Source organism: Pristiophorus japonicus, chromosome 7 (genome assembly GCF_044704955.1).
Source record: "Pristiophorus japonicus isolate sPriJap1 chromosome 7, sPriJap1.hap1, whole genome shotgun sequence".
In the NCBI taxonomy this organism is placed as follows: Eukaryota; Metazoa; Chordata; class Chondrichthyes; family Pristiophoridae; genus Pristiophorus; species Pristiophorus japonicus.
Genome location: NC_091983.1, coordinates 52,094,852 through 52,121,649, shown reverse-complemented (window position 1 = coordinate 52,121,649; position 26,798 = coordinate 52,094,852). Strand labels below are relative to the sequence as shown.

Genomic DNA, 26,798 nt, shown 5'->3' with positions numbered 1-26,798 from the left:
ATTGTATTTAAATGATGAGGGGAGCGAGTTTGGGGCTTTCTTTGCAGCCACGTGATTGGGTACACTCCAACAGTGGGGCCTGTTCTGAACACAAGTACATGCTAAAAGAACTTTCTACCCCATTGACTTATTATTAAGGACTTTCATTAAGCCACTTCTACAAGATCAGTGTGACAGTTCTGCCAACATTCCACCCCCACTAAGTCCCAGACCCAGGTTACTGGGTCGGGAGTCATTATGTATTCATGGCATGCCTCAACTGAATGCCTGGCAAAAGGCAGAAAGCCACTTAGCTGCATCTTTTAAAATTAGCACAACAGTATCCCTCTGCACCCGCACCACCCCCCCACCCGCCCTCCTCCCCAACACTTGATTAGGATTGATCAGAAATGGAACTGGCTGGTGGAGGTGAGTGGCAGAGACGGAACAGGAAGAGGAGCATGAGTGAGCTGGAAGGGGGTGACCAGAGACGAGGGGCCAGGAGACTGTGACTCCAGATAAGAGGGTCGGGAGATTATGACTGGGGGTTTTGGGAGATTGGGGGCTGGAGGGTCGAGAGATTGTGGACTGGGGGGGGGGGGTAGTTGGGAGATTGGGGACTGGGGGGGGGTTGGGAGATTGGGGACTGGGGGGGGTGGTTGGGAGATTGGGGACTGGGGGGGAGGGTTGGGAGATTGGGGACTGGGGGGGGGGGGGATTGGGAGATTGGGGACTGGAGGCGTCGGGAGATTGGGGACTCCGGGGGTCAGGAGATTGGGGATTGGGGGGGATCAGGAGATTGGGGACTGGGGGGCATCTGGAGATTGGGGACTGGGGGGGTCGGGAGATTGGGGATTAGGGAGGTCGGGAGATTGCCAATGGGGGTTCGGGAGATTGGAAGCGGGGAATGGGGAGATTGGGACTGGGGTGTCGAGAGATTCGGGTCAGGGATGTCGGGAAATTGGGACTGAGGTGTAGGGAAATTGGGGCTCAGGCGAGAGGGAGGGGGGGCAGAGAATGAGAGATTAGAAAATGGGGATTGGGAGATTGGGGCGTGGGCGGGGGAAGAGTAGGAGACTGGGACTGGGAGTTGTGAGATTGGGGACTCAAGGGTGAGAGGGAGACTAGAAACAAGGGATTAGGAGATTCGGAGATTGGACTCGGGCAGAGGGAGAGTGGGAGACTGGGAGACTGTGACTGGGGATCGAAAGATTGGGGCTCGGGCAGGGGGAGAGTGTGAGACTGTGACTGGGGGGTCGGGAGATTGGGGCTCGAGCAGGGGGAGAGTGGGAGACTGTGACTGGGGGGTCGGGAGATTGGGGCTCGGGCAGGGGGAGAGTGGGAGACTGTGACTGGGGGGTCGGGAGATTGGGGCTCGGGCAGGGGGAGAGTGGGAGACTGTAACTGGGGGGTCAGGAGATTGGGGCTCGGGCAGGGGGAGAGTGGGAGACTGTGACTGGGGTCAGGAGATTGGGCTCAGGCAGGGGGAGAGTGGGAGGCTGGGGAATGGTGTAGTGTTGGCAAAGGGTTCAGCCTTTCCTGCAGAGCTGGGAGCAGCAACCACAGCAGCAATATAGTGCGTGGAAGTGGTGTCGAGAGAGAACATAAAAACATAAGAACATAAGAAATAGGAGCAGGAGTAGACCATACGGCCCCTCGAGCCTGCTCCACCATTCAATAAGATCATGGCTGATCTCATCATGGATTCAGCTCCACTTCCCTGCCCGCTCCCCATAACCCCTTATCATTTAAGAAACTGTCTATTTCTGTCAAATTTATTTAATGACCCAGCTTCCACAGCTCTCTGAGGCAGCAAATTCCACAGATTCACAACCCTCTGAGAGAAGAAATTTCTCCTCATCTCAGTTCTAAATGGGCAGCCCCTTATTCTAAGATTATGCCCTCTAGTTCTAGTCTCCCCTATCAGTGGAAACATACCATGTAAATTGGGTTTAACACCCCAGCCTCAATGGGTAGACTGGGCCTAGCTAGACAAGTGTTTAATGGTACGCTTCATAATTTTAGCTAATTAAACTCCAGTAGCACCCCAGCAACACTTGGGAGCCTTTAAGCCTGAGCTTTGCCAACCTGCAGCTAAGTTTCCTGGATTTAGAAAAAGTGGGATTGTCCCATTAGTTGTGCTATTTATCTAACAGGTGCACCTGACAGTGAGCATGTAACAAACTCTTTTGTATATTATTCAATTACATTTGCTCATGAGATAACGGATCCTCAATGTGTTTGGTCTACTGCCTGCGTGCTGCTGGGGAATATATAGGTTGTTAGGCTCATCATTTTGGCTTATACATCACACACAAAATGATCCGTGCCATCAAAGCAGCAGTTCATTTCCCCTTTACCTCCACAGATGCTGGCTTCGTTCCTGCCAGTGATCAGCACCTCTGCTTCAAACCTGGAGAGCTGAAAGTGGCTCAGCTGCTGCATCCTAAACTTAAATAATTAAAGCACCCTATGTTACTTCTGAATTTTTAATTTAAAGTTATGGAAGATCATCCAAACTCACCACATGCTTCATCTAGGGTCTGGAACAGGGGACACTGTCCTCATTTGTTATCTTTATAACCATCTGGAAATGACATAAGAGAACAGAGTCATTTTAATAAACATGCTTGAAAAAACATGACGTGGATTAATACATGTATTTTGCAATTAGTGAATTCATCTTTTTCTAGTGAGAGCCTAATGCAATGAAATTCTTAATTCAGCATAAACAAACGAACGCTAATTTCTACTAATGTGATTAATGGTGGACCAAAATCTGATGCTGTTACCAAAGAAGCAGTGGTGGCGAGATGTTTATAAAATAGAAGAAGAATCATTTTAATCGATCTGGATAACTTATCTGTGTAAGCTTTGTGTTATTTGTTCATTTATTGCCATATAAAATCTAAGGAAGAATAAAGCACAGCAGAAATGCAGCACTAAATAACTGACGCACTTGCCTAAAGTGAATTATATTGTTTAATTTCAAGCTTGTTAATCCAGTCCGTGTGCTGAATTAGACTTTGTGTATGAATACTCAAGTACAATTTTTTCATTTAGAACTAATTTCATGGGTTATTGAGAGTACATTTTAAGCAGATTAATATGCATCATTGAGGTCTATAAACTAATTCAAATCAATAGCATGTTTTACAGAATAAGGGATTATTTTTGTATGTCTGTATTTTATTTGCTGAATCTCTACTGAAATCTAAATAAACTGCCACCTTGTTTTTAGAAATGACTAAATCTTACCAAGTCTGTGCACCTGAAAGACCTACCCTTGGACTTTGCTGACCTCCTGAAATGAAATCCAAACAGTTTTCTGAATTTCTCCTGTCCCCTTGGTGCCTGGAATGTAAACCGCGTTCTTTCAGCCAGTTCTTCTAATTTCCTTAACCTATAGCACAACTACAGCTACTATTAACTGGCCCAACCACTCAACATGAATGTTCTGCCAACCAAAACTAAACACAGGCATTATCCCTCTTCAAAGGGTCACCTCTGGAGCATTCTGAACCCAGGCAATTAGCAGCCAGCTCCAGCAACATTGTTTTTCAGTTTTCTGCTTGCAAAGCTTTTCGGAGAAAAAAGCTGGGAGAAAATAACCTTCAGAAGATTTTTTTCTTTGGCAAATTTTGTATCTGATATGTAGGACAGCAACTAAGATGTAGTTTTTGGCTTCAAGAAAAAGGGGGGACATATCACAGAACTAATATGGGTAATTAATTACTTTTCTTTCTCCCATCCTTACCCAGTCTGGCCTATATGTGACTCCAGACCCTCAGCAATATAGTTGACTGTTAACTGCCCTCTGAAGCCAGTCAGTTGTCAAGAAGACGGCTCACCACCACCTTCTCAAGAGCAATTAGGGATGGGCAATAAATGCTGGCTTTCACATCCCGAGAGTGAATAACAAAAAAGATACCAACAAACAGAAGCAGATGCATCTCAGGTTCAGTCTCTGGGGTGTGCTGTACTCAGCTGGGATAGAAATGGGATCACGGTGGAGAAATGTGCTCCGGCCTAGAGTGGAGAAAAAAAATCAGCCAAGGCTCCTGCTCTTGATCATTTTCCATCTGGAAAGTACACTTGTGTGGAGATCAGATGGGAGCAGAATCGGGCTTGGCTCGCATTTCCCCTGTGGTTGAATTGTTTACCAGCTCTCAATGTAAGGAATCACGCATGTACATTGGCCACTTGGGTCATGATATTGGACCTGCAGCCAAACACAATTCAGCATTTTCAGGCGAGCAGAGGAAAAAGGAGATTGTTTGATTCAACAAATGGACGACTCCATGGTGGAACCTTCAAATTGTGATCATTTCAACAAAGACATTTCTAAGTCGGGAAAGGTATTATGTGGTCACATATAGGGATACATACTTTACATTCACATTGCTTAGTCATATGATTATCTTCTCCGTAAGAGCAAAATATGATTGTTTGATTAAATAACACACTGAAAGAAAGGAGATCATTAGCATGTTACGTTAGCTATTGTTATGAATATCAACTGAAAATTATGTCAGTTCTGTGCTCTTACATCCCAACTGCAGATTCCTCACATTCTCCTTTAGACATGAAGGTGAAGGTGAGATAGGTAAGGCCAGATTTAACAGTACAGGATTGGACCACTGACAATTTCTCTTGCTTCCCCACACCCTAAAGATGGGGTACTCCACTATCACCAAGATCTCTATCTTGAAGCCCAACCAAGAACTACATTAATATTACATAGACAGGCCTGAGTAAAATTTGTCCAATTGGAACTAGTGATGGGAATTTGTTGCAGAAAGCCACCAAGCACTTTTAGTTTGGTCACGGGTATTCTTTTTGAAAATCGTTCTCACGCAAATAACATTGACTTTCTAAGGGATTAATCCCACAGGCTTAAAAGTGCTCGGAATTAAAGGAATTCACTATTCCTTGCCTCATAACAAAATTCTGTAATGAATTTTGTAAAATATGGAAATATGCATAGTAAGGAAAAGTTGACTCAGAACCGAATTGCAACAACCATGCTACTCATAAATGGCCGTGGGTGGCCAAAATTTACTTTGAAAATCCTGTATAAATAAACAGTGACCTCTTTCAACTTCCCATCGAAGCATGCTCCATCCTTACCTCTGATGCCAAGCGTGACGAGTTCATGGATTTCCTTATTCCCAAAATTAAGACTATCTGCTCAACTGTTTCAGCCTTTGCTTGCTCCACTGCTTCCTCCTAAACATACCCTGTACCTCCCTGCTTCAGCCCTACACCCCAGCCCCACAATACTTTGTAGCTTTTCCCTCATCTCCCTTGCCGCTCTCGCCCAAGGCAAAAATCAAAAAGGGCCACATTGCAGCAAAATTCTAAAAGGGCAAAGTGCATTAAAAAGACAAGCCTGAAAACTCTGTGCCTCAATGCAAGGAGTATTTGTAATAAGGTGGACAAATTAACTGCACAAGCAGCAATTAATGAATATGATATAATTGGCATCACGGAGTCATGGCTCCAGGGTTAACAAGGCTGGGAACTCAACGTCCAGGGTATTCAACATTCAGGAAGGATAGACAGAAAGGAAAAGAAGGTGAGGTAGCATTGCTGGTTAAAGAGGAAATTAACACAATAGTAAGGAAGGACATTAGTTTGGATGGCATGGAATTTGTATGGGTGGAGCTGCAGAATACCAAAGGGCAGAAAACGCTAGTGGGAGTTGTGTACAGACCACCAAACAGTAGTAGTGAGGTTGGGGACAGCATCAAACAAGAAATTAGGGATGTGTGCAATAAAGGTACAGCAGTTATCATGGGCGACTTTAATCTACATATAGATTGGGCTAACCAAACTGGTAGCAATACGATGGAGGAGGATTTCCTGGAGTGTATTAGGGATGGTTTTCTGGACCAACATGTCGAGGAACCAACTCGAGGGCTGGCCATCCTAGACTGGGTGATGTGCAATAAGAAAGGACTAATTAGCAATCTTGTTGTGCGAGGCCTCTTGGGGAAGAGTGACCATAATATGGTAGAATTCCTTATTAAGATGGAGAGTGACACAGTTAATTCAGAGACTGGGGTCCTGAACTTAAGGAAAGGTAACTTCGATGGTATGAGACGTGAATTGGCGAGAATAGACTGGCAAATGATACTTAGAGGGTTGACGGTGGATAGGCAATGGCAAACATTTAAAGATCACATGGATGAACTTCAACAATTGTACATCCCTGTCTGGAGTAAAAATAAAATGGAGAAGGTGGCTCAACCGTGGCTAACAAGGGAAATTAAGGATATGTTAAATCCATGGAAGAGGCTTATAAATTGGCCAGCAAAAGCAGCAAACCTGGGAGAAATTTAGAATTCAGCAGAGGAGGACAAAGGGTTTAATTAAGAAAGGGGAAATAGAGTACAAGAGGAAGCTTGCTTGGAACATAAAAACTGACTGCAAAAGCTTCTATAGATATGTGAAGAGAAAAAGATTAGTGAAGACAAACGTAGGTCCCTTGCAGACAGACTCAGGTGAATTTATAATGGGGAACAAAGAAATGGTAGACCAGTTGAACAAATACTTTGGTTCTGTCTTCACGAAGGAAGACACAAATAAACTTCCGGAAGTACTCGGGGACCGAGGGTCTAGAGAGAAGGAGAAACTGAAGGATATCCTTACTAGGCGAGAAATTGTGTTAGGGAAATTGATGGGATTGGAGGCCGATAAATCGCCAGGGCCTGATAGTCTGCATCCCAGAGTACTTAAACAAGTGGCCCTAGAAATAGTGGATGCATTGGTGATCATTTTCCAACAGTCTATCGACTCTGGATCATTTCCTATGGACGGGAGGGTAGCTAATGTAACACCACTTTTTAAAAGAGGGAGAGAAAACAGGTAATTATAGACTGGTTAGCCTGACATCAGTAATGGGGAAAATGTTGGAATCAATTATTAAAGATAAAATAACAGTGCATTTGGAAAGCAGTGGCAGGATCGGTCCAAGTCAACGTGGATTATGAAAGGGAAATCATGCTTGACAAATCTTCTGGAATTTTTTGAGGATGTAACTCGTAGAGTGGACAAGGGAGAACCAGTGGATGTAGTGTATTTGGACTTTCAAAAGGCTTTTGACAAGATCCCATACAAGAGATTAGTGTGCAAAATTAAAGCACATGGTATTGGGGGTAATGTATTGACGTGGATAGAGAACTGGTTGGCAGACAGGAAGCAGAGAGTCGGGATAAACAGGTCCTTTTCAGAATAGCAGGCAGTGACTAGCGGAGTGCCGCAGGGCTCAGTGCTGGGACTGTACAATATACATCAATGATTTAGATGAAGAAATTGAGTGTATTATCTTCAAGTTAGCAGATGACACTAAACTGGGTAGCGGTATGAGCTGTGAGGAGGATACTAAGAGGCTGCAGGGTGACTTGGACAGGTTAAGTGAATGGGCAAATGCATGGCAGATGCAGTATAATGTGGATAAATTGGGGCAAAAACACGAAGGCAGAATATTATCTGAATGGCGGCAGATTAGGAAAAGGGGAGGTGCAATGAGACCTGGGTGTCATGGTACATCAGTCATTGAAAGTTGGCATGCAGGTACAGCAGGCGGTGAAGAAGGCAAATGGTATGTTGGCCTTCATAGCTAGAGGTTTTGAGTATAGGAGCAGGGAGTTCTTACTGCAGTTGTACAGGGCCTTGGTGAGGCCTCACCCGGAATATTGTGTTCAGTTTTGGTCTCCTAATCTGAGGAAGGACGTTCTTGCTATTGAGGGAGTGCAGCGAAGATTCACCATACTGATTCCTACCTAGGCCACAGCACCTTGATCAAGATACCAATGTTATCATGGGGCCCTCAGCAGCTTTCAACACCATCAACCACTCTATCTTCTCCTCTATGATACTGATTCTTAGCCTAGCTTATTCAGCACATCTCTTGCAATGGACTTCTTCTCCAAAGCCTGTACAATGTGGCCCAACATTGTTCAGGCTTGGCCTCATCTTCTTCATCATATGCGTGCCTACTCTTGGCAATATCAACGACAAGGATGGTTTCAGCTTCCAGATGTACACTAAAAATGCCGAGCTTTGCCTCTCTGCCACAACGCTTGACTCCACAATTTTTGCTGTACTGTCTGACTGGCTGTTGGACATCATGTTGTGGATGAACCAGAGCTTGCTCCAACACAGCATCTTTTGATTCTTACCATATATTTTACACCTTAGTGCTCAGTTCCTTCCTCCTTCCAAAATGCACACTCAGACTGAACCCAATTGTGGATAACTTTCATTCCTGTTTGACTCTGGTATGAGCTTCAAACCTCAGATCTGGTCTATCGCCAAGAACACTTACTATCACCTTTGCAGCATTGGTCACTTGACCTTCTGCTGAAATCCTCATCCACAATTGTGTTGACTCCAGGATTGCCTTTTCTGATTGTTTAATAATTGTCCTCATAAATTCCCCCACACAAAGCCCAACTGAACTCTACCATCTACAGCCTTTTTCCTATTGAGTCATGCTCACTTATCGTTCCTATCCTCACAGCCCTCAACTAGTTCCCCAGCCTCCAGTGAATTGATTTCAAAATTCTCATCCTGATCTATAAATCCCTGCAATATCCTATTGCCACCCTACTTCTCCAGTCCATGTCCAAGTTCGTACCTTGCACTCTTCTGATTCTAGCTTATTGTGTGCACATTCCTCCCTCCGCTTCACCATGGGTAGCAGTGCCTCAGTCATCATACCCAAACAATCGTAACCTCCCTTCCCAAAGCCCACCACATTACCACATCTCTCCCCACTTTTATAAGCCTCCTCAAAGGCGACTTCCTCAACTGAACCATCAGTCACCTCCCCTAATCCCCTCGCAAACTCCTACTCAGTGTCCGGCTCCTCTTTGTAAAGCACTTTGTAACAATTCATTACATCAAAGGCACTACATAAGTGCACATTGATATTGTTGTTATTATTCACATGCTTGAGGTAAAGTCTGAAGTGTGATAGGAGCTAAATGTTTTCATAATAATTGGATACTGCTAACTGTTGTTCATTGAGCAGTAAGTCCAGAGCACAGATTTTGAAATCATACAACTGTTGGAAGAAAAAGGATAACAATGTTTTTAATGGGAAACAGTATTCCATTCATATAAATATGAGCTGACCAACTTTCTGTCCTAACGTTATACAAAAAAAAAATGTTGAAGGTTTGCATTCCTGTTCAGGTAGTTTTGAACTTAACCACATGTATCAATTGAGAATATAATAACCTGGAAATTATGTTGTGCAATATTATTGTACAAACCCTTAAAGCACTTGTATCAAACACCCCTCCATGTTACTTTAACTGAGGCACTAATATTTTATTTTTAATAGATCAATGGTTCTATTAAAATAGAAGACAGAGGAATTTGACAAGAGCGTGAAGCATTCATACAATATCACACAATTTCCATGCTAATATTATAAATATGAAAGAGATCATATTGGAGAAGATAAATATATAATTTTAATACATTTTGCATATCGTGTGCACGCTGAAAACACGAGCCAGTAACCAGAAGGCTCGATAGCATATTTTCAGTGAGCTGCAATTGCCAATTGGGCATCCAGAGGGAGCTCGCCGGTTTGAAGTGGACCAATTTGAGCCAGCTGCCTCGCCGATAGTAACCTTCAAGTAAGTCCTGGGGTGGGGGGGGGCGGTGGAGAATGGAAGGGGGTGTAGCGCAGGCCAGAGCAACCCACAGTTGTGCTGTAGAACTGGAGGAGCGCTCCAACTCTCGCTAGTTCCATATGACGGTAATTTTGACAGAAAATACTTGCCTTTTAGTGCTTCTTGCCCTCAGTCTTTGGGGTCCAATTTCTCCCCAAATGTCCTTCCCACCAACTAAATGTATTGAGGTAAATTCCCAAGGCTCCACACAGGGTGGTGGCCATCTGCATGGGTTGAAAAATCAGGTCTTTCATGTTGCATGCAGCATTCATCCCACATCCAATTTTCGAATGCCCCTTTTCAACGTAAAAACTGCCTTTCGGAACATGTGTCAAACCATCACTTATATAGTAAAATAATATAAGTCTAGTTCCACACTAGATTTTTGACTATAGATGAGCTCCACCCGCAATGAGATGCTCGCCCATATAAGTTGGTCACATCACTTTGAAAATGTCTTGGCCTGCTTTGTCTTAATGCCAGCTTGCTGCAGTTTAAATTGTACCGATATATCTAGCTGATCCTTTTAGCCTAACTGCACTGACATCTTGCACATTCGCGAAGGCTCCATTTTTGTTCATTTTAGCAAGAGAGACAAATCTGCAATCCTGCTTGTTACTGCTGCTGTCTCAAGTGCGGCCAAGCAAGGTAGGGGTACAGGGATCACTTTGGGGATTTCAGTTGCACTCCATGACCTGGATGAAGAGTAATTGATGAGTGCCCACCATCCTCAAGGGGAAAGGCGCCTCAGAGACTGCATTCACTCTCACTGGTACCCCAAGAACTTTTTTTCTTATTCGTTCTGGGATGTGGGCGTTGTTGGCAAGGCCGGCATTTACTGCCCTTAAGGTGGTGGTGAGCCGCCTTCTTGAACCGCTACAGTTCTTGTGGTGAAGGTACTCCCACAGTGCTGATAAGCAGGAAGTTCCAGGATTTTGACCCAGTGACAATGATATATTTTCAAGTCAGGATGGTGTGTGACTTGGAAGGAAACTTGCAGGTGATGGTGCTCCCATGCGCCTGCTGCCCTTGTCCTTCGAGGTGGTACAAGTCGCGGGTTTGGGAGGTGCTGCCGAAGAAGCCTTGGGGAGTTGCTGCAGTGCATCTTATAGATGGTACACACTGCAGCCACGGTGCGCCGGTGGTGGAGGGAGTGAATGTTGAAGGTGGTGGATGGGGTGCCAAACAAGCGAACTGCTTTGTCCTGGATGGTGTCAAGCTTCTTGAGTGTTGTTGGAGCTGTACTCATCCAGGCAAGTGGAGAGTATTCCATCACACTCCTGACTTGTGCTTTGTAGATGGTGAAAAGGCTTGGGAAGTCAGGAGGTAAGCCACAGAATACCCAGCCTCTGACCTGCTCTTGTTGCCACAGTAATTATGTGGCTGGTCCGGTTAAGTTTCTCGTCAATGGTGACCCCCAGAATGTTGATGGTGGGGGATTCGGCGATGGTAATGCTGTTGAACATCAAGGGGATGTGGTTAGACTCTCACTTGTTGGAGATAGTCATTGCATGCCACTTATGTGGCGCTAATGTAACATTGCCACTTATCAGCCTAAACCTTAATGTCGTCCAGGTCTTGCTGCATTCGGACATGGACTGCTTCATTTTCTGGCACAAGTAGTTTAACCTGGGGATGTGTGAGGAGACCTGCCTTTATCATCTCCTCTTCGACACAGAGGCAGTGACTGACTTATGCCACCAACTGCAGACTGATATGCCAACGATCCCCAAGAATGCAATAGTACATGCAGAGCCGTGAAGGTGATAGATTCCTTTTTATACTATGGGATCCTTCCAGGTCACGCAAAGGAATTGCAGCCAAATCAGACGGATTAGCTGCACACAGATGCATCAGTGGCAGATATCATGTGTGCCAGGAGTAATACCTGTATCATTTTACAAGGGAAAAGAACCCAACACTTCAAAAGGGCTCAGAACTTCTTCAAACCGGCAGAGTTTCCTCATGTGTTATTGATGGAACCCATGTGGCCATCAGGCGTCCACATGAGAACCCCAAGGTTTTCATGAACAGGAAGATCTTTCACTTCGTAAGTGCCATCTAAAGTGATTTGTGACCACAGAAATATAACCTTGCATAAAAATGCCCAGTTCCCAGGCAGCAGCGCTGACTCATTCACTCCACGTCAGTCCACCAGGCTGAAACATTTTAAGGGGCTCCACTGAATGACTAGTTGCCTTTTTTTTGAAACCAGTGCTACCCTTTACAGTTTTAACCAATAATACTAATCTGGAACTCCACCCACACCCCCACCTCCAACACACACACAGAGCAACAAAACGGTAATACAATGAGGCTCATACCACCACCAGTTCGTGTAGAGCATACCGTCAGCATGCTGAAACAACAGTTCTACCATTTGGGATGCTGCTGTACAGTCCAGCCAATGTGAGCAAGGTCAGCATCATCTGCTGTGTGCTTCACAATTGTGCAATCTAAAGAGGTGTCGGGATACAGGTAGCAGAGGCTGACCAGAGACCCGATTTCACCCTCTCTGGGACAAAGAGGAGGAGGAGGAGGTTGCCTATTTCGAGGAAACAAGTAGACCGAGACTCACTGGAGGTAATTCTGACTTTGGGCGATAGTATAAAATGGGGGATATCGGATCAGTCACAGGTTATACGTCTCTCCCCGGGCAGTTGATCTGACATCATCAGTTTTACATTATCGCCCAAAGTCAAAAGTATGTCCACTGATTGCCAACTGCTGTCAGTGAAGGACAGTGCTTGGTACTGTGCAGCTGTGGATCGACAATGAAATTATACACCTTCCAAGCACTCAAATTGATCTTCCCTGGTTCTATACCATATTATCAGTAAGAACTTTTCAATTCCACACCCCAAAAAGAACACTGCCTATATACATCATGCCTTGGTGGAAAGATGTTGGGGAGTCAGGAGGTGAGACACTCACTATAAATACCCAGCCTCTGTTGTTGCCACAGTATTATATGCATTTATTTTTGTCTCTCCACATACTCCTGTGTTCTCTAATCTCAACACCCATGTTTCCCCTTGATTTTATCATACAATATGGTTATCCTATTCCTTGACCTTAGATTGTGATGAAGTACTCCCAAGTGGGAGGAGCAAATGTGGTGGTAGATTGGTGTGGGGACCTGCACCCTTGGCCTGGATCCTCTGGGTGAAGGGTGATGCAATGTCCCCACAACAGCTTCAGCTACATGCACTCATGCTGAGGCTTCAAGAACCTGCTTGCCTCCTGACAGCTACTGAGAAGCCTGGCTGGAGAGGGATCTTCCGTGGTCTACTTAAGAGGAGACCACTACATGGGGCCCTCTCCTTGCTATGCATTTGGGACAGAGCCACCGAGCTGGATGCTCCAGTATTTGCAAGAGAGCAGTCTCCAATGCGGTTGAAGGCCTAACAGCGTTCATTCTGCACAATGATGTAATCCGACAAATTCAGCAATGCCACACTCCTGTGACTGGGTGCCTAAGATCTCAGCCACAGCATTGAGAGAAGTCTGTGCCATGCATGGTCCCTCACTGTTTTGAGGTTCCCTTACAGATGGCCATGAAGATGCCGCTTACTCCATAGTACTCTGCATTTCAATAAACCCCTTCTATAAAACTAACAATGTCAGAGGTACAATCTTGTACATTCTTTGACAGCTGCAGGCTGCTGATAATATGCTCAAAGGATGTTCTGAAAGCCTTCTGCTGCTGCATTAGCTTCTGAAAGCAGGACCTGTTGCATTTCAATCCCTTGCCCATGTTGCTGGCAGATAGTATAGGCTGATAGACTGGCCAACTGGTTCATCTTCCTTTCCTGCCACCGTCACATGCTCCTCCTTATCTGTACATTGTACTTCACCACGTGCCCCTTCATCCAACTCATTAACTATAGTTTCCAGGCTTCTAGTATCTGTGTTGGTGCTAGGGGCAGGTGGAATGCTTGTCGCAACATTCTTGTGCTGGTGACACCACTCCTTCCTCATCATGGAAGAAGCCACAGGAAAAACGCCAATATAGTGTTCAATGCATCCCCCAGACAATGGCTTCCAAGACAGGTAAGGCGATGAACATTGAGTGCTTCATGCAACTGAGTAGCACGTTCTGGCCCTGCTGTGAGGACTGCGTAAGGCAGAGACAAAATAAAGGATCATAACAAATGGCGGATACTTGCTGAGTGGTGCCACATCGACTCCAAAGTTGTCAGCTGTTTTAGTCAGACTGGCCCATCTGTTCTCATTCACTCTGTAAGGTTGTGGGTAGCCGAGACCTGGAAACAGAGCATATTGATGAGCACGTTAGTTTGTGCATGATCAATGGAAGCGGGACCCTTGTGTCTTAAGCACTTACCTCCCCTCCCAAACATCTCCCAGCAACCTGAAGGCTGCCTTTCCAGCCAGTTTTCTTTTGGTGGTGGCAGCTTCTATAGAATGAAAGTATGTAGTGCCAAGGGCACAATACAATGTGGAACCCTTACAGCTACAACCCCACATCGTTGCTTTTTGACTACATCTTGCATGATGCATGAGTATGCATTTACACTTCAATGAATACACGTACCTTAGCACTTCTTCTGACGCCACTGTCTTCTGCAGTTGTGTGTAGATCTGCTTGACCTGAGACATAACTTCTTCCCAACGTCAAGCTTTGCTTTTCTGTGGGGCCTCCTGCCCTGAAGATTGAAACCCTCCGTTGTCACATCTCCTGCATCAGCATCTCCAAAGCTTTAGTGCTGAATGCTGACATCTTCCCCATGGTTATCTTCTCTTCAATTCCAAATAGTGTGCTGCACTTAACCAAAGTGTCTCCTCTTTACTGGCTAGCTGCAGCCCTTTAAGAGCTGCTGATTCACCCAATTATCCCATTGGCAGACAACCAACACTCGCTGTGTATGTTTTTTACACACGTAAATCCCATTCTAATAAAGGGCCAAGGCCTAATTTGGAAAATCTGACCAGGAAAGCTACTCGCACTATATGTGCTGGTAAGAGAATAAGGGATTATGGGAAACAGGCAGGGAAGTGGACCTGAGTCCATGATCGGATCAGCCATGATCGTATTAAATGGCAAAGCAGGCTCAAGGGGCCGTATAGCCTACTCCAGCTCCTATTTCTTATGTTTTTATGTTCTTATGAAAGCAAGGACTGCTATTCTAACATAAACTCCTATAGATATTATTCATTCTGAATCATGGTCAAATATATGGGGGAAGAAGGCAATACTGTTCTTTAATTACTTAATTTAAATTTATAGAAATTAAAATTGAAGGGGAAGGTAAATCTAGGGAGGGTACTGCTTGTTCAAAGTAAAACTACATTTTACAGAAAGAAATATGAGGCGTCCTACAATGGCTAATCCCATCCATTTACCTTCTTTTCTCCTGCTTGGGCATTAATGTCTGCCTGGTGTCTTTTTCCAATTGCAAATCTTAGTCTCAATTAAGCTTTAGTTACGCTATAGGTCTACGATTATGGAGCTCCACAGTTGATAATTTTTTTTAAGAGCTTCAAGCTTCTCAAAATTCAATCAATTATAGTCCCCCATAACTCAGAAAGAATGGTGTGGCAGTGAGAGGGGAGGTGAATATGGAAGAATGCAACCAGAACCTAAGAGTGACAAAAAGGGTTGCTTAATAATTATGACACAAGTTTACAATCTCCAGGATATTAAGGCATATTAAGCAAAGCAAAAAATAAAATACATGATCAGTTTATGCAAACTCTATTAAAGAAAGGATTTCTTGTCTCTTTAACTGATCAAATAGTAAATAAGGTTACAATGACGAACAAAAAGCAAAATGTTGCTAACCACCAAAATATTAGAAACATACAAGCATAGAAATTTACGGCGCAGAAGGAGGCCATTTCGGTCCATCGTGACCCTCGGTCAGCAGCGCTGAAAGTTACATATTAACCGACGAACAATGAACAATGGGAGAAAGGCAAAGAGCACCCAGCCCAACCAATCCGCCTCACACAACTGCGACACCTCTTATACTGAAACCTTTTACACTCCACCCCAACAGAGCCATGTGATCTCCTGGGAGAGGCAAAAACCAGATAAAATCCCAGGCCAATTTAGGGAGAAATAAATCTGGGAAAATTCCTCTCCGACCCATCCAGGCGATCGAATCTAGTCCTTGAGATCACCCTGGCTGTATTCAATTCCCTGCAGTACTTACCATTATATCTGCGCAGGCCAACAAAAGGTTATCCAGTCTAATCGCAATTACCAGCTCTAGGTCCGTAACTCTGCAGGTTACGGCACTTTCAGTGCCCATCCAACCATCTCTTAAAAGTGGTGAGGGTTTCTGCAACCACAACTCTTCTAAGCAGTGAGTTCTATATCCCCACAACCCTCTGCATAAAGAAGCCCCCCTCAAATCCCCTCTAAACTTTCCACCAACCTCCTTAAAACTATGCCCCCTCATATTAGACCCCTTCACCAATGGAAATAGACCCTTACTATCCACTATGTTCAGGCACCTCAATATTTTGTACATCTCAATGAGGCCTCCTCTGTTCCAATGAGAACAAACCCAGCCTATCCAATCTGTAAAAATAAAAAAGGGAAGGTGGCTCAATCGTGGTTATCAAGGGAAATCAGGGATAGTATTAAAGCCAAGGAAGTGGCATACAAATTGGCCAGAAATAGCAGCGAAACCGGGGACTGGGAGAAATTTAGAAGTCAGCAGAGGAGGACAAAGGGTTTGATTAGGGCAGGGAAAATAGAGTACGAGAGGAAGCTTGCAGGGAACATTAAAATGGACTGCAAAAGCTTCTACAGATATGTAAAGAGAAAAAGGTTAGCGAAGACAAACGTAGGTCCTCTGCAGTCAGAATCAGGGGAAGTCATAACTGGGAACAAAGAAATGGCAGACCAATTGAACAAGTACTTTGGTTCGGTATTCACTAAGGAGGACACAAACAACCTTCCGGATATAAAAGGGATCAGAGGGTCTATTAAAAAGGAGGAACTGAGGGAAATCCTTGTTAGTCAGGAAATTGTGTTGGGGAAATTGATGGGATTGAAGGCCGATAAATCCCCAGGGCCTGATGATCTGCATCCCAGAGTACTTAAGGAGGTGGCCTTGGAAATAGCGGATGCCTTGACAGCATTTTCCAACATTCCATAGACTCTAGATCAGTTCCTATGGAGTGGAGGGTAGCCAATGTAACCTCACTTTTTAAAAAAGGAGGGAGAGAGAAAACAGGATGTCAGCCTGACATCGGTAGTGGGTAAAATGATGGAATCAATTATTAAGGATGTCATAGCAGTGCATTTGGAAAGAGGTGACATGATAGGTCCAAGTCAGCATGGATTTGTGAAAGGGAAGTCATGCTTGACAAATCTTCTGGAATTTTTTGAGGATGTTTCCAGTAGAGGGGACAAGGGAGAACCAGTTGATGTAGTGTATTTGGACTTTCAGAAGGCTTTTGACAAGGTCCCACATAAGAGATTAATGTGCAAAGTTAAAGCACATGGGATTGGGGGTAGTGTGCTGACGTGGATTGAGAACTGGTTGGCAGACAGGAAGCAAAGAGTAGGAGTAAATGGGTACTTTTCAGAATGGCAGGCAGTGACTAGTGGGGTACTGCAAGGTTCTGTGCTGGGGCCCCAGCTGTTTACATTGTAATCATCATTAATGATTTAGACGAGGGGATTAAATGTAGTATCTTCAAATTTGCAGACGACACTAAGTTGGGTGGCAGTGTGAGCTGCGAGGAGGATGCTATGAGGCTGCAGAGTGACTTGGATAGGTTAGGTGAGTGAGCAAATGCATGGCAGATGAAGTATAATGTGGATAAATGTGAGGTTATCCACTTTGGTTGTAAAAACAGAGAGACAGACTATTATCTGAATGGTGACAGATTAGGAAAAGGGGAGGTGCAACGAGACCTGGGTGTCATGGTACATCAGTCATTGAAGGTTGGCATGCAGGTACAGCAGGCGGTTAAGAAAGCAAATGGAATGTTGGCCTTCATAGCGAAGGGATTTGAGTACAGGGGCAGGGAGGTGTTGCTACAGTTGTACAGGGCCTTAGTGAGGCCACACCTGGAGTATTGTAAACAGTTTTGGTCTCCTAACTTGAGGAAGGACATTCTTGCTATTGAGGGAGTGCAGCAAAGGTTCATCAGACTGATTCCCAGGATGGCAGGACTGACATATCAAGAAAGACTGGATCAACTGGGCTTGTATTCACTGGAGTTCAGAAGAATGAGAGGAGATCTCATAGAAATGTTTAAAATTCTGACGGGTTTAGACAGGTTAGGTGCAGGAAGAATGTTCCCAATGTTGGGGAAGTCCAGAACCAGGGGTCACAGTCTAAGGATAAGGGGTAAGCCATTTAGGACCGAGATGAGGAGAAACTTCTTCACCCAGAGAGTGGTGAACCTGTGCAATTCTCTACCACAGGAAGTTGTTGAGGCCAATTCACTAAACATATTCAAAAAGGAGTTAGGTGTAGTCCTTACTACTAGGGGGATCAAGGGGTATGGTGAGAAAGCAGGAATGGGGTACTGAAGTTGCATGTTCAGCCATGAACTCATTGAATGGTGGTGCAGGCTCGAAGGGCCGAATGGCCTACTCCTGCACCTATTTTCTATGTTTCTATGTTCTCATAACTAAGATTCTCCATTCCAGACAGCGTCCTAGTAAATCTCCTCTGCACCCTCTCTAGTGCAATCACGTCCTTCCTATAATAAGGCGACCAGAACTGCACGCAGTACTCCAGCTGTGGCCTAATCAAAGTATTATACAATTTAAGCATAACCTCCCTGCTCTTATATTCTATGCCTCAGCCAATAAAGGCAAGCATTCCGTATGTCTTCTTAACCACCTTACCCACCTGGCCTGCAACTTTCAGATCCTTTTGTTCATCTGCACTATTAAGTGGTCTACCGCTTAATGTATATACCCTTTCCTTATTAGCCCTCCCAAATTGCATTACCTCACACCTCTCTGAATTAAATTCCATTTGCCACTGCTCTGCCCACCTGACCAATAGATTGATATTCTCCTGCAGCCCATGACTTTCCTCTTCATTATCAACCACACAGCAATTTTAGTGTCGTCTGCAAACTTCTTAATCATACTCCCGATATTCAAATCTAAATCATTGATATATACCACAAAAAGTAAGGGACCCAGTACTGAGCCCTGCGCAACTCCACTGGAAACATCCTTCCAGTCACAAAAACATCCATCAACCATTACCCTTAGTTTCCTACCTCCAAGCCAATTTTGGATCCAACTTGCCACTTCGCCCTGGATCCCATGGGCTTTAACCTTCGTGACCAGTCTACCATGAGGGACCTTATCAAAAACTTTCTAAAGTCCCTATACACTACATCGTTAGCTCTACCCTCACCGACCCTCTTGGTTACCCCCTCAAAAAATTCAATCAGGTTAGTCAATCGCGATCTTCCCTTAAATCCATGCTGACTGTTCCTAATTAATCCTTCCCTTTCCAAATGTAGATTTATCCTGTCTTTCAGGGTTTTTTCCAATAATTTTCCTACCACTGAGGTTAGGCTGACAGGCCTGTAATTACTCAGCCTCTCCCTTTTCCCCTTCTTAAACAAGGGTATTACATTAGTAGTCCTCCAATCCTCCGGCACCATGCCCAAATTCAAAGAGGACTGGATAATGATGGTCAAGGCCTCTGCTATTTCCTCTTTTACTTCGCACAACAGCCTGGGATGCATTTCATCCGGGCCTGGGGACTTATCTACTTTCAAAGCTGCTAAACCCCTTAGTACTTCCTCTCTCACTATATTTATTTCATCCAGATATCACACTCCTCCTCGATAGCAGTATCTGCATTACCCCTTTCCTTTGTGAAAACAGATGCAAAGTATTGGTTAAGAACCTTCCCAACATCTTCCACCCCCACACAAAGATTAACCTCATGATTTCTAATAGGCCCTAACTTTTCTTTAGTTACCCTCTTACTCTTAATGTATTTGTTGAACATCTTAGGGTTTTCCTTAATTTTACTAGCCAAGAATCTTTTGTGCTCTCTCTTAGCATTTCTAATATCCTTTTTAATTTTGCCTCTTAACTTTTTATATTCCTCTAAAGATTTTATAGTATTTAGCCATTGGTATATAACATAAGCGTCCCTTTTTTTCTTTATCCTCCCCTGTAAGTACCTAGAAATCCAGGGGGCTCTAGAATTATTATTCGCACCCTTTTTCTTTAAGGGCACATGTTTGGTCTGAGCCTTCCAGATCTCTTCCTTGAATGCCTCCCACTGTTCCGACGTTGATTTACCCAGTCCACTATGGCCAAATCACTCTTTAACTTAGCAAAATTAGCTTTTCCCGAATTCGGGACTTTTATTCCAGGCCTATCCTTGTCCTTATCCATAACCAACTTGAATCTGACTGAATTATGGTCACTGGCTCCCAAGTGCTCTCCCACTAATACCCCTTCAACCTGCCCAGCTTCATTTCCCAAAACGAAATCCAAAACCGTCCCTTCTAGCTAGAAGCTGCTGCAGGGCTTTAGTACAGTACAAAAACTCATAGTTATTATCTGTAGCCAACCTTGCTCCAGTTAAGTTAGATTTTAACGTTTATCACAAAGACTGAATTATTGGAAGTAATTAGAGGTATCCAATACAAAGTACAATCAAAGTGAATTTGAAGTGATGGCAGGGTGCAAATACCTAATTAGAACAATCTGTAATAGTTTCTTTTCCATCAGTTTATCAGGGTGGCCTGCCTATTATTAAAAAGAATTGTAGAATCATACAGCCCTAGAAGGAGGCCATTCAGCTCATCATGTCTGTGCCTGCTCTTTGAACATGCTATCCAATTAGCACCTCTACCACCTAGAAGGACAAGAACAGCAGGCACATGGGAATACTACCACCTGTAAGTACCCCTCCAAGTTACATACCATCCTGACTTTGAAGTATATTACTGTTCCTTCATTGTCGCTGGGTCAAAATCCTGAAACTCCCTCCCTATCAGCATTGTGACAGTTTCTTCACCACAAGGACTGCAGCGACTCAAGAAGGCGGCTCACCAGCACCTTCTCAAGGGCAATCAGGGATGGGCAATAAATGCTGGCCTTGCCAGCGACGCCCACATCCCGGAACGAATATTTTTTTAAAGTCCCACTCCCACGCTATTTCTCCATAACCCTACAAATGTTTCCTTTTCAAGTATATATCCAATTTTCTTTTGAAAGTTACTATTGAAGCTTGTTCCGCCACCTTTTCAAGCAGTGTAAAAAAAATCTCCTAATTTCCCCCTTGAAATTTTGCCAATTTTCTTAAATCTGTGTCCTTTGGATACCAACCCTCCTGCCAGTGGAAACAGTTTCTCCCCATCTACTTCATCAAAACCCTTCATGATTTTGAACACCTTATCAAAACTCCCCTTAACCTTCTCTGCTCTAAGTAGAACAAGCCCCGCTTCTGTAGCCTCTCCATGGGCCCAAGTTTTGGCTCGAGTTGCTCCTAATTTTTTGGAGCAACTGGTTTAGTATGGAGTATCTTAGAAATCGCAATTCTCGGCATTTAGTTTTGCTTTAGTTCTAGTTGGTTAGAATAGTTTCGTTTTAGTACAGTTTTTCTTTCAAAAGGGGGCATTACCAGCCACTTACGCCTGCTTTGCAAGTTTAGGCAGCGAAAACTTACTCCAAATTAACTTAGAATGGAGTAAGTGTCGACTTTTGTACGCTCAGAAAAACCTTGCCTACACTTTATAAATTAGGCGCAGGCAGCGAGAGATGGGGGGGAAGGGAGGTTAGAGGGAAGTTACGGGATTTTACAAAGCATTAAACACTTCACTTTTAACCATAAAGATGCATAGAAACCATCATAATTTTTAAATAACAATAAATGAACATCAAGTAATAAAAATTAGAAGTCCTACCTTGCCGACTGGAGCACGCACCAGAATTGGCATATTTTGTACCTAGATGCTTATTAATTTAGGTGTTTATTAATTTGGTGCTTCCAGATTGCAAGATTCCACTTTTAGAATTCCAACCAATCCAGAATAAAAGCTCGGCGTTTCTCCTCAAGTCTAGGCACGCTCCCCGCGGATGCACAGGTTGGTCTTGAAGTGTCATCTCCTTACTTTGCTGAAATCTGTGGTTGTCAGATAATGTTCAAAGATGTGGATCCCGAGTCCAGCTCAGAGTCGTCAATATCGGGCAGGTCCCACATCTGAGCTTTTCAGTCACGAGTCCATATCAGCCACTTACCTGGAGTGTTTTCTCACAGCTAGAACATAGTCTTGTTAAATGGGGCAAGCTGTGTCTGTCAACAGGAGTTGTGTGCGGGTTTTCTGCCCTGTTATTGATCTTTGGTCACTGTTAAAGCATCCGTGGCCGGAGCATACATCTTCTGAACAGAGCACACACTGACTCCGAACACGGGCTTATGTAACTCCCGACCACAGCAAGTGAGTGGGCTCTCCCTCCAACTTACTTCGCATCAGGTGATTTGTCACGTCGGTCTGTGAATGAAACCAGCGATTTCCCTCCCAGACATCTCAGGCAGACGTTGTTTTCTGGGCTCCCAGTTAATCGGATCATCCCAGCGATAATTGGTGTGGGCCCAAGTCCCGATAACTATTTAAGCACATCTTCAATGTCCGGGGAGCCCATTCGGCTAGGGCTAGGGGCGGCATGCTCGGGTCCCTCCCACGCAGCCTGCAGAGCGTCGCAGAGATTCGGGCTGCGAGAAGCTACTGCACATGTGCACTATGTGCAGAGGTCCCGGCATTGTTTTCAGTGCTGGAATCTTGCTCCGCCCCCCACCCTTTGTGCTGTGCTGTGCCGAGGCCAAAGACGCCCTGAGGAGCAGGGAGAATTAGAAGGTAGCTTTTCGCCGCCCTTTTTATTCTAGAAAGTCGGCGCACCTCATGGAGGTGAGCTGTTTTTACAGGGGGCGGAAACTTGGGCCCCATATAACGGAAGTCCCTCAACCCTGGAACCATTCTGGTAAATCTCCTCTGTGCCCTCTCCAAGGTTTTGACATCCTTCCTGAATTGTGGTGGACACAATACTCTAGCTGAGGCCTAACTAGTGTTTTATAAAGGTTAATCATAATTTTTCTGCATTTGTACTCTATCATCTCAACTTGTCTTGCTACCTTCAAAGAATTGAGTATGTATACCCCCACATCTCTTTGTTCCTGTACCCCCGTTAAAATTGTACCATTTTGTTTATATTGCCTTTCCTCATTCATCGTTCCAAAATGTATCACTTCACACTTCTCTGCATTAAATTTCATCTGCCATGTGTCTGCCCATATCACCAGTCTGTCTATGTCCTCCTGAAGTCTGTTACTATCCTCTTCACTGTTTACTACATTTGCAAGTTTTGTGTCATCTGCAAACATGTTTTTAATTCTAATAATTTTTATGACTGTTAACATGACAGACAACAATGTTAAATATTATCGAATAGAATATGCAAAGAACAAGCTGAAAATACACTAGATATTCGATGGGCTGGAAGTACAATCTGCATCTAGCAAAGAAGTTTGCAAAAACCAATAATAGAAGTTAAGCCAGATTTTTTTAAATTTGAAAACAAAATATAGGTCAAGAACCTACACAATACTTTTTCAAACTTTTCCTCCCTCACCCTTCCACACCACATCACCACCAACTCCCTCCCACCTCCCCCACCGACCACCTCTCCATCCCTGTCTTCAACTGAATTCTCCCAGGAAAAGATTCAGTAGCCTCACTCCCCAAGGTGAGCCATTGAAATCCAGCTGGCAATAAAAAAATCTTCAGACTAGGAAAAGCCAGGGCTCGTTGAGAATTCTGCAGAATTTTATTCTGTGGGCCCTTCGTTAAAACGTGTCCACCAGTTGCTGTAGAGTAGCGCTCTTCCAGACAGCTCAATGCAGGCACAATCACTCGAATGCTTTAACAAGGCAAGAGACCATCTGTATATGCCAGATATGAAGGGCTAGATTTTCCCCTGCTACACTCTGATGCTATAGAATTGATGGAGTGGAGAAAATGGATCAGGGAGGCCTACACTGGATTCCCACCCCTGAATATGACAATTCCATTTTTTCTTCCCCCTTTCCTGCAAAAGGGATCTTAGCCACTCAAAACTTGACTGCTCTGTCACATTTAATTCATGGTAGGAGCTAGGGTATTTCCCCAGCTTCCCCAATTTCCCTCCCACTGTGCCACTAACCCCAAGTGAGACCAGAAGAAAAGTAGTGGTACTTGCTGGAGCAGTTATGGGAAAATCCCTGACAGCATCAAGGAAAAAGAGTAGATTATGCCCACATTGCTCACTAGTCTGCCTCCCTCATGGCAGGATCCTTGATGTGGGCTCCTAAAAACCATTTCACAAAATTTCAGTACAGTCTTCAGGGGCTTTGGTCCCCTGTAATTCTTCTCTTCCAACATTGGGGAGCTGCAGCACATTCCCCACTGCAGCACCACGACATTTCCCCAGCTAACATTGGCGGCTCCTTCCATAGAGCAGAGATACTGCCAGGAGCACACCCTATTTAATAAGACGCAAACCGGTAAAATAGGTCAGGGCAGTAGGCAGAAGTCCCGCCCTGACCCAGTTCCAGTGGTTAGACCACGCCAGAGGAAAATCCAGCCCTATATTCTTCTCTTAGGTTTCAGCTTCTTTCCCAAACACTTGGCCCTAGAAATTGATTGGTGCCACACCTGACGCCCAAGTATCCATATTGGTAAAGGCTGAAGTAGAGGCATCCAGGCCCTGTGCCTGAAACAGCCTGACAGTCCGGGACAGCTACGTTCAGAATAACCAAGTATATGTTTGGCCCGACCAATGGTCCATAAAGGGGCCACTGGAGGTCACTATAAAAAAGGTTCGTTTTAAAGAAAAGATAAATGTAAAAATACTTGCCTGACTGCGGAGCTGAGAGGAGCAAGAGAAATTTGTCAGCGATGAGCGGGGCAGGCAGTTTAATTTTTGGCCTGCCCTGTTACTGCCAGGCGAGTAGACTTAAAATCCCCCCACCCCCCCACAAAGATTTAGCTTTCCTTGATAACTAAAATCAATAGATTCCCAATCAACAGCCTTTTACTAATCCAAACCGTGATTCGTACTGTATACGTGGCATATTCACAGAGTATATTGCAAGAAGGTCAAAAGTGACATAAAAATGTAAAAGAATGTTTAAATCTAAAGCTATAATGTAACATTAGGAGTCACGAATTGTAAAATGAGTCAGTCAGTTTGATATGTACAGAATAAATAAAGTCCCACTTGTAGTGGTAATACTTGGTCCTGTACTGTTTATAATGCTTAGGGTTATTATTTTCTTACTGCATCCCATAACTTAGGAACAACAGAATAAAACCTGTCCCTTTCAACATTCCAATTCCTGGTCCCATTCAAGGTTTGAGCCCCTCTTTGTTGTGCCACAACCTGTTTCATCTTCAATTTTGCATTACTAAACTATTCCTCTCTCAGTCTACACCCAAGATGAAGCGACTAATAAGTAACAAACCTGCCAAATTGTATTCTTTAATTCTCATAAAGTTATGATGGGTTACACAATATTGCTGCATTACTTGGGTTTTGCGTTTTGAGGCTTAGCACAATTTGTTTGACTCAACTGTATGAACAATAAAAAAAAGCACCAACCGTACATTCTTAATGCAGGCTCCCCACAACAATTGCAGCTCATTAAATGACTTTTCATTGCTAACCTTTTCCAACTCTGAGACTTCATCAACGTGCTCTTGTTTCTCTGTTGGCTCGTGCCATGTTTCAGATTCATGTGACACTGGATTTTTCTGAGCAGATTGTAAGCTCTTTTGTTCTGAAGCCACACCTGCAATGTAATCATCATGGGCTGAGCTAGAGCCTTCTTTCCTTGGATCCTCCTGTTCACTATAAGGTCCATCTGTTGCTGAAGGTAGTGCATCTGAATTTCCTAGTATTCTAGTATCACGATCAACATTATTGAACAGGATATCCTCTTTAGTTTTACTGTATTCTTGTACATTTTCAACTAGTCCATCCTCATCTCCTGTCCACCCATTTGGATCATTCCACTGCTCTCTTCCATTCTCGTAATCGTCCACTCCATGATGCACATCTTCTTTATGGTTAGTTGCAGCTGTAACATTGTCATAAGGTGGTATGTCTTCCTCATAAACTATTTCAGCAGGGACCTGTAAAATAAAATACATTTGTGTTTGCTAGGCTAGAAATTGCATTTCTATTGTCATAATCTCCAAATGGAGAGCTTTACAGTTTTCTAATTGAGTAAGTGTTGGGCACCAAGTGCTCCATCAATGTACCTACTGGGTTGCAACTGAGCAGGAAACAAAAGAAAGTTTAGAATACAATAGGCAATTTCTCTCTCTCACTTCTATTCTGCAGCCTTACTCTCCATTACAATCTTTCTTCTTTTCACGATTAGATCAATGGTACTATGGTCACTGCTCCTCTAAACTTTTCTCTCTTGTTCCTTCTAAGCCCTTCCTCCCTCCTGCATTCTTACTGGGGGTAATATCACGATCCCACGCTAACAGAGTGGAACTGTGCTCACAGAAAGCACCTATCGGAGTTGGGGCTACAGCTTTAGAACCCCGATTCTATGACCCAGGTGAGCAGAATATTTGCTGAGAGCGCAGGATTGAGGAATTACCCCTATCGTGTTGAAGTCAAAGCATTTCGCACTGTCTCGTACTCAAACTCATTCATTAACCAGGACCTCAAATCTATTGTCAGGGCTTTTCTATGGGAACAGAACCTGGCCTGCACCTGTAGGAGGCACAGTTCAGACAGAGCAAAACTGATGAAGCAAAGAGGTGTGCTCCCAGCCTTCCAACTCTATTGCTGGATGTGCCGCTTGCTGGGCATTGCCCGAACACAGGAGCGCCCAGAAAGAGCTGACACTCTAGTTTTCCCCTGACCTCCTCAGGACTGCCAGGAGCAGGCTGAAGGTCTGCTGGTGAGCGCTGCATTATATTTTTCTTAACTCCTCTCCCAAGAATTTTTATGGACAGCTGGGACCTCGTGGCTGCGAACTTCCATTGGTCCCAATCTTCGAGGTCTGAGAGACAGCAGTGTGCCTGAGAGGATTACAGCTGTTCCTGACATTCCTGCCAGCTCGAACCCCTGCCAGAGGGCAGGCCTGCACTGAGGCT

At 44.3% G+C, this 26,798-nt stretch overlaps 1 protein-coding gene across 1 annotated transcript in view; it reads right to left on the bottom strand.

The window, feature by feature from the left end:
• Positions 1 to 2,543: 2,543 nt before the first annotated feature.
• The window catches only part of LOC139266767 (doublecortin domain-containing protein 2), a 233,875-nt gene continuing 209,620 nt past the window's right edge, over positions 2,544 to 26,798 (bottom strand). The window contains exons 10-12 of the mRNA XM_070884359.1: positions 25,350 to 25,817; positions 3,264 to 3,333; positions 2,544 to 2,566 (exon numbers count right to left, since the gene is read on the bottom strand). Of these exons, the coding sequence (XP_070740460.1) occupies positions 2,544 to 2,566; positions 3,264 to 3,333; positions 25,350 to 25,817 (561 nt within the window). The remainder of the gene's footprint in view (positions 2,567 to 3,263; positions 3,334 to 25,349; positions 25,818 to 26,798) is intronic.